Here is an 8832-nt window from a genome sequence, read left to right as displayed (position 1 = left end):
AGCTTTTATTATTACTACTGCCAAATTAACATGCATTAACTGCTTTCGTGCTTCTGTCAGGGAGGCTTGAGCTCTGGAGTCTATCGAAGGTGTCTTGGAAAATTCCGGGACTGGTGTCAAGATATTTCAAACCCAAACTGGGTTTTTTCTCCTACATTACAAGTACATAATTATGGCCTCAGCTCTTTTTCCGATATGCTTTTATCTACTGTACATACATACCCTCACTATCAGGTTGTTAAGCAATGAACCATGAATGGTGAACAACCAATAAGACCAGGCTTGCCACGGGGAGTCACCAGCAGCGATGAGGCATCTCAAGTGCAACTCAGAGACTAAACGCCGAAGACTCAGATGTCACTAAGGCCAAAAAAAAGCAAGACAGTTAAAGTGATAAGTCAAATTCTTTAACATGAGGAGCACTGAGTTGTTGCTAGCAGTCGCCCAGCAAGAGATCCTGCTTGGTTCCGTGCATGAAAAGTGGTGAATTATGACAGGACAGCTTGTGGCAGCATCACCATGGTAGCATTTCTGCTCACAATGCCTTGAGCAACCAACAGTTCTTGCACGAGAAGAACATCACTGTGCTGGAGCCACCTCCCACACCTGACATGGCTCTGTGTAATTGTTTCTCATCAAGACGACCTGTTTTGAAGATGTGGACAACATCAACATTGGCTGTGATCCAGGTGTGCATGAAGGCTGGCGAAGGGAAATTACTTTGAAGAGGAAAACTTGATGTTGGATTTGAAATCTGTCTTTTGGGACTCCAGTCATTCAGAATGGCTCCTCTAAACTCCTAAAAGTAAAAATGAAGCACATCCACAATCACCCAATGGCAGTATTCAAGCATGGCCAAACACTCGCCTACAACCAATTTACTATTTCTGCAAAGCCTAAACTTTTATTTGGGGCTAGGCCATCTACTGGCATTACAGTGACTCGTATACAAGTGTGCTGCAACGCACACAAGAAAGAAAGTTTTCAAACATTTTACTACGATTTCATACCAAAAGTAAGGCACTTTAAGAGGGACGAGATTGTCTCTTTAGCTTTTTTTTTTTTTTTTTCCATAACATATCTACCGCACAGTTGTGAGGTTTGAATCTTGGCTCCAGTCTTAATGCGTTCTTCGTATTTCGGCTTCCTCCCACGTTACAAAAATATGCGTGAGATTCATTGTATACCATCCATAGGTGTGAGAGTGCCCTGCAATTGGCTGCCGACTAACTCAGGCGTGACCCTAATGAGGATCGGCACAATGGAAAATGTGTGGATTTATTTATTTTATTTTTTTTTTTCATTTTAAGACAGTAGTCCAGCATAGCCGCACGAGCATGTTATCATGGCGCTTACCATGTTTGTAAAGTGACGAGACTTTTTAGCCACTCACGTTGCTGTCAGAAATTGCAGTCACACTCGGCATAATATACAGTCAACCACTGGAACAGGATTTGTTCCTTGGGGTTGATCGACATTCAGTTTGATTTTCAAATATATTTTTCCCATTAGAAGTGCACTGTGGTGGAAATACAAGTTACGTTCAACGTAATGTTGGTAATAATTTATGTTGTTAATTGTCAAATTAGTCCAAAAAGTTAATGAGTAGCATTTTCAGGGTTAAGTGTCATTAAGTTCCTATTGTTGTCCTAATAGCTTGCAGTCGGTCATGCATACAAAGACAATGCAAAGAAAACACAAACACACTTTCAAATTTGATGGGAAACCACTTTGTCACATCTCTCTCTGCGTGTTTGTGTAATTTTTTTTTTTCCTCCGTTAAAACTAGATTTTATTTTTGGGGTTGTGGGTTAATTTCCTTGTTTGATCACCAGCAATCCTTTGTCACAACTAAAACTTTTTGTGTGATTTCTTACTTAAATCTTTTGAGAACTTTTTTTATTCCATAATTCAACTCTAAATAAGGTTGGAATAATATATTTTCAACAACCCTATGATAACTTGGAAAGGCATTTGTGGTACAGTAGCTTGACATTGTCCCTTGAGCTAAAACTATACAAATATAAATTTGCATCGTCACACGCATCCCTGCAACTTCTTGTGTTCTTATCGTACTCTGCAAATTTTAGCATGCCGTGTTAGGCGACATTTTCAATTAATGTGAGCCTCATTTTCTTGTGGTTTTTTAAGGTTTAATAGATTAACACAAACTATATCCTCCTCGTTTTATTTCATGTGTAGGCTACTGTCAGTTTGCTTAAATCCACCATATAATGTCCTACTTTTTTTTTTTTTTTTTTACAATATTTTTTTCTTGTCAAAAATAAAACTTATGTTACTAAGCACATTGACAGTTACCACAGAAATGTGGTACAAGTTAAAAAAAAAACTGTTAAAAAGTGATAAGTGAAGTTCTGTACTCTTTTGTTTACTACTTTGTCTGTTACTGCCGTATTTGTATGTTTTTTACTCATTTCTTTTTTTAATGTATTGAGATCATACTATTCTAGCTGAGAAGTAATAATATTTCAGACTGTGCACTTTAGTGACCGGAATCTTGCCATGTGCTAGATGTTTTTTTTTTTTTTTTTAAGTACGTGAAAATGAATGATGAACTGTGCCTTTTGAATATGTGAGAGCTTGAAATCTTTGACTTGGTGTCCATCATGTCTTCACTCCCAAAGGAGTGACGACAGGAAGCCTTACAGTACATGGATGAGTCTTAATGCTAAGCTGTCATATTGTACAGTATTTACTTAATTTTGGCAACGCTTGTAGTCATCTGTATGAAGACAGAGACGTATACAAATCTGTCCCGTTTCTAACAGAAACAAATTACAAGTTTCTTTTTGTGAAGTGTGCCTCTTCTGCAAAAGTCACCTTGACGAATGGTCATAAAACCTCCTTTGAAAAATCATTCATTCTTTGTAAAAATCCTATCACCTGTGAATTATTTAAATTGAAAATGTTACCTTATTGTATGCGGTGTATCACCCGAGTGCTGTTAAATAGAAGACAATATAGCACTTGGGATTTATGTGTTTACCATCAACAGACAAAATATCTTAAGAATTACAAAGTATTTAATGTAATTTAAAACATCCGTCACATAATGCTGAATATGCCGAACAGTAGCTGCATTATAACAGTGGAAAGTCCTTATTAAGCATTACCCCATCATTAGTATTAGCAGTGCACAGCAATTGCTTCATTTGTGGGGCCGTTGTGTATGGAGCAAATAAGTACAATACAATTAGACATGTTATGGCACATTATGATCAGTACCGTGGATAATTACACCGTGGAGCCCATCAACCAGGCTGTCACATTCTCAAGAGATGTAATGCTTGAAGTTCACTTGCCTGCGAGCCCTTAACACCTAATATAAGACTTGTAAAATTACATTTCCTGAATGTTACCTGCTCTCTGTGTGGAGGAGCATTCAAGTCACGTTCGGGTCGAGCGCGTAATACAAAAATGCCAAGCAAGAAATATTTATGATCAACCTTAATAGTTTAAATATTGCCTTCTAAAACACTATGTCAAAGAAAAATGTATCCTCTTATATGCGCACTGAATATGGCTCCTCTCCTTAAAGGAATGTATGCCGAGAGGTACTTATGTCATAAAGAAGTAAATGCAATGGAACCTTTGAAGTAGAGTGGACCAAAGGTTGCTCAATTTGTAGGTCACCAAAATATGCCTCAAAAGTAGAATAAAACTTGGAATTGAAACCATCTAACTGTCAGCAAATCTGTTTTGCTTATTGAAAGTTGTGATGATAACCACAGAATACAAAATGGAACTTGTTAACGCTTGACAATGACAAATGTTTGGCTCATCAGTACAGTATGAGCAATACAATGAATTAAACGGTAATAAAGTATGCTAAATAATTTCACCAAGCAGTAGTTTACATAAATAGCATGTAGTCGTAAGCATAATGGATAATTAATGGCATGAAAACGTCTATAGAAACTTGTTTAAATGACACATTTTAATTTTGTGTACTAACACCCTATTTATTCGTTTATGCTATTATATTACGTTTATCCCATGAGCGCAATCCTCAAAAAAGGTTGTAATTGCCTATTGGTACCACAAGGTGGCAGCAAAGCCTTATTTTTATCAAAATGTAGCTCCTTAATCAATAAAACGCAACACAATACTTTTATGGTTTTGGCCTGGACATTAACATAGCAAATAGGGGAGTTTTTCAGGAACGAAATAAGTGACTTTGCGAATGCCCAATCACACATGCAGTATATGAGGTCACCACTAGGTGACCTACCGCTCGACAAACATCTTCCTTCCCTCTCCCTTTTTATCAAATGGAGAGTCGTTGTAATTTTTCTTAATTTTATTTTTCATGTCTTTTTATTATTACAACATTCTACTTTGTTGTTTGTTTTGAAATTAGAAAAGCACAATCCATTCTGGGACATTAGTTGATTTGTTCAGCAACAAAAGTATTTTTTTTCCCATAGGAAATAGTAAACATTCTGTTCCAGGGTCACATTGTGACACCGTAAAACCTTTCAAACTCTGCTTTTGTGCGATTTTAGAGGCAGGAGTTTCGCAAAAGCCGATGGAGAGGTTCCACTCTATTTTGTATATATAAAGTTCGCCCTACAGAGCATTTATTGTAAAGTGTTATTGTGTGACCTATTGAAAGCTGCTGATAAATTAACTAAGATTACACTCAGTCTTGCTTGAGTGCCTCCTCCGAGCACATCTGGGCTGTGTGCACAGGCAGAATGAGGCCCAGCGCCCAGTTGGAGCCAAACACATCGGTGAGATTGCTTCTCCATGGGCTGCGGTTCTCCGCCAGCTGCCGCCTCTGCAACTGACACCAGGTTTGGCCCCGGGCCACCAGCAGCACCTGCTGGCAACAGAAGCCCGCACACACCAGTCCGATGCCCAGCCACACATACAGCATCAGCACCAGAAACAGCTGCAGGCCGGAGATTGTTCCTGGATTGAGAGGCAGGAATTACGTCCTAAACATACGTCATGGTGGAGTCGATTAAAAAAATGTAAAACTCACCTGTGAAGAAGTAACCAGTGGAGAGGGGCAGAAGGGTCAAGAAGGTCAGTGGGTTTTCAAAAGAGATGGAGTATTCCATTGTGAGGAAGGCCACACCAAGAACCAGCGAGTACAAACACGTGCATGAGGTGTAGATGCAAAACATAATGAAGTAGCGCATGTTTTTGTTGCCGATACAATTCCCGGTGAAGAAGCAGTGGTGATCCCGTTTCAGTATAACTTTCTTGCACAGTTTGCAGAAGTGGCGGCCATTCAGCAGGTAGTGAGCGTCCACTTTATCCGAGCAGTGCGGGGAACACACCGGGACCGCCGTCTCGTTGGCACTCGCTGCGGGGTACAAGATAGTCATCGTGTAATTCCCAAGGGCGTTGAACATCAGGAAAAGGAAAATGACAGTGTGAACCGTTGTGGACCCTCCTGGCGACGTGCCGGGGCTGGGGAAGATTGTTGGCATGAAGAAACCAAAGTGCAGGACGAAGGTGACCACTGTCGCTGTGAAAAAGTATGCAGGGGCCACAGCGTTGAGGAGCCTTAGTTTGAGCATCCGGGTAAACATGCCTGTGTAGGAGACACACAACAAGCCGGCATGCTAAGCATGAGGAGAGGTGTGAACTGCAAATTATTATTTAAAAGTGGGAAAATATCTGACAGTTCAGCCGCTATCAAAATGCATTCAGTGGAGGGTTGTCAGGGCCAGCAAGGCGGAAACATTATCACAAGCACTGACATACAATTCAACAAACAACAAAAAAATGTAATATGCTCCATTAAATTATATCAGTTTATTCATAATAGTTTATTATATTAATTCTATAGTGTTTCTCTTGGCTTGTCAGATTTTTTTAATTTCTTTTGTTCAATCTCATTTCAGTCGACCAGAATTGTAACTCTGCACCCTAAACTGTATTAGCAATTGGACTATTCTTTTAAATAATCAGATTACAAACGTTTTGTCACAGGGCTCACACGAAACCTTCATGACATCATCAGTTGTCCATCCTCTAATTGGTCAAAGCAAAACTTCACATTTCAGTTAACATCACAGACAACTTCGACATCATCATAATACATTTAATAATTTGAATCTTTGGTGAGTATGATATATTTTATTGACATTTTGATTATGTTATTAAATCAATTGTGTATTGTTCCAGTTGATGTACTGTTAACTGTACGTTTTTGTATTTTGATCAAATCCTGTTTTGGGATCTTCTGGTTTGAACATGAGTGTGAATAATTTTCTACTTTCTATATGTGACCGGGAATTGACCGCAACCATTCCAGTAAATAAGTGGTCACATGTTACCGAAGGGAAAGCTCAGTTACTGCCTTATTTACTGATTTTCATTGACTTGTTTGAAATATAATGGAATTTCTGGCTTATTGGCTATACATATAATTTGCTCCTTGACCCTGTTCTAAAAAAGAAATGTATGCAAGCCAAGGTAATGGTTCACATTTAAATGAATGGCAATGCAATTAATTAATTCTAGCTGCACAACCAGTTTTACAATATTTTGATTGTGTGCCTAAAATGTAATCCTGTTCAATATAGAAAAAGGTGACAATACAATTTCTGATAGCTTTTTCTGGAGCAATAACATTTACTGTTAGCGGTGCTTATTGCCTGCCCTAAATTGGCCATTATCTCTCAAAATGCAGCGCAGCTTTTGCGTTGCATTGTGGGATGTGGCGGCATTTTTATGTAAAAAAAATACTTGAAGCACAGAGCGAATGATGTTTATGTGGCATTAAAAAAAAGTTCTGAGCCATGTGGGAAATTTTATAAATCTTCCCATTCCTTTTTGAACATGGACAACTCATTGGAAGTGGATTCATTTCTGTTGTTGGATGTTTGGGAAAAGCACCATTATTTTGGGTTGTAAAAGCATGTGTAGGCCTAGTGACATTCGGGACATCTTCTATTTGACAATATTGTATTCATTTTTATACTTGGCTGGCTAATTTTGAACAATACATTTTCTTTTATGTTCTTCCTTAAAGGTGACTTGCGGGGGGATAAAGTTCAGCGAGACAGGGACAGAGAGAGAGAGAAATATACTTGAGGGAAACAGAATCAATATATGTCATTCAAGTGAGAAAACTATCAAAGAACAAATGAGGACAGACGAGCAGATAGATGACTTGATCATAAGGACCGAACGAAATCCGAAATTATAAAACGTAAAATAATAAAGAAATAAACAAAGGAATTAGAAAGAGTGTGCGACTCAAGTCTTCTGCAGGAGAGAACTCATTTGATCAAATTGGGTTCCCTGGACCCGCAGGGGCCACGAGTGGACCAAAAATACCTCGCCCTCTGCACGGTGCTCTCCTAACCTACAATTGAATAGCCAAGCGTTTTCGCGGATGATGAGATATGCTCGTGATTCAAACACTCGATGTGAAAACACGGGGATGACCCACGGCGTGCCCTCCTCACCAACCACCACATCTCCCACGGTCACACACACGCTCACACTCCCACACACTCCACACAATCACTGATAACCTAAACACACCACGAATGAATTCATGAGTTATTATTGTAATGACGTCATAAGAGTGATTTTTGCGTGAGGGACAAAAGAAGCACGATGATGATGGTGGTGAGGATGAGAAAAGAGGGGTTGAGTACCTGCAGCCGTGGGGGAGCTGTCCTTTTCAGCACCGCGGAGCTTCCGAAAGTGCAGCGGAGCGTCACAGACCTCTTTATTTACTCGAGGCAAGCTTACACCTGCCTACAGCGCCTCCTGCTGGTGGGGAAGCCTTGTCTTTCACCCGTCTTTCATACTTATTTTTTTTTTTTCTATTCTAATTATATTAAAATAAACTCCATGTTTCGCACAAATTATTATTTTTAAATCTCATCTATGAATAGCCGGACCAATCTCTGCGTCTTAAAAAACATAAATCGTGCCCACCTCTCTCGCTGGAAGTGCAATGCTGACTAATTTCCAGCAGATAGCAGTGCGACCTTTTTGAACAATTTTAATAAGGTTCACGATAAGAATAATGATTTTCTGATACGTGCATTCCGTGCATGTTTTCGTTTTTAGCTCAAGGTAGCAAGAGGATAAAAAAAATACCCTAGTGTGCATATATATAAACACACATACACTTTCCTGGGTGCTGTAGTGATATAATAAAATTACAAAGAGGAAACGAGAGTGTGGATATTTGACAAAATTGACTACAGTTGTGGATATTTGACATAACTGACTTTTTTGCCACAAATACATATGGAATGAAAACTATAGCTTTATAGAGGAAGTAGTTTACAATATCATATTGAATCAGTTGGATTTGTGTAAATTTATGTTCATTAATTTTTTGATTGGCTGCCGCTCACTAAAACCAGTTGCACAACCCCAAACACCTAACACTTAAGTCGCATTCGGTCTTGGTGTGCGGCGACCCTAAAATACGTCAGTTTTTAATCTGAATTTTTTTTTTTTACAGTTGATTTAATCTTATTTAGCACAGAGTAAATTCACATTGTTAGCAACTCTATGAGAACACACTTAAGACAATGCTAGAAAGCCGTTGTTTTGTTCATTGTTTCAATTTAGCTAAAGTTATAAAAGAAAAAAATTAACAATTAAAAATGTTTGGTATTTTAATACATTTCAGAGCCTTTACTTTTTTTCTTTTTTTAAATAAATGAACATTAATAGGTAAGGCATTTCCACTTAACCAACCGTTGAATCTGTGGGCCTACTTTTACCAGAGTACGTGAGTACGTATGGCACTTCTGGCCTACGTACTGTACACAATGCGTTGCAATTAATTATTTCATCTTCGATAAAGCGGCGATTTTAAAA

General features: G+C 38.6%; 2 protein-coding genes across 2 annotated transcripts in view; one reads left to right on the top strand and one right to left on the bottom strand.

The window, feature by feature from the left end:
• Positions 1 to 2878, top strand: part of LOC148343217 (CLOCK-interacting pacemaker-like) — an 8192-nt gene extending 5314 nt beyond the window's left edge. Inside the window, exon 4 of the mRNA XM_088317199.1 lies at positions 1 to 2878. This exon is cut by the window's left edge and continues 864 nt beyond it. The gene's annotated coding sequence lies outside the window, so the exon portion shown is untranslated.
• On the bottom strand, positions 2354 to 7716 carry zdhhc22 (zDHHC palmitoyltransferase 22). The gene is made up of 3 exons (XM_088317212.1): positions 7647 to 7716; positions 5009 to 5566; positions 2354 to 4935 (listed from the first exon to the last, which is right to left on the bottom strand). Exons 2-3 carry the CDS (start codon positions 5562 to 5564, stop codon positions 4664 to 4666), a joined length of 828 nt encoding a protein of 275 aa, XP_088173338.1. The 5' UTR covers positions 5565 to 5566; positions 7647 to 7716; the 3' UTR covers positions 2354 to 4663.
• Positions 7717 to 8832: the final 1116 nt, after the last annotated feature.

This window comes from Idiotropiscis lumnitzeri, chromosome 1, assembly GCF_059441095.1.
Source record: "Idiotropiscis lumnitzeri isolate Australia: NSW breed Sydney's pygmy pipehorse chromosome 1, RoL_Ilum_1.0, whole genome shotgun sequence".
NCBI lineage: Eukaryota > Metazoa > Chordata > Actinopteri > Syngnathiformes > Syngnathidae > Idiotropiscis > Idiotropiscis lumnitzeri.
The sequence above is the reverse complement of the archived record's forward strand: the minus strand, read 5'-3'. Positions and strand labels throughout refer to the sequence as shown.

Bases quoted from the DNA above. Each gene is read 5' to 3' on its own strand.
- zdhhc22 (XM_088317212.1), bottom strand. From the start codon at position 5,564: ATGTTTACCCGGATGCTCAAACTAAGGCTCCTCAACGCTGTGGCCCCT. The intron at 4,936-5,008 runs GTGAGTTTTACA...CTCTCAATCCAG, and splicing joins CACTGGTTACTTCTTCACAG to GAACAATCTCCGGCCTGCAG.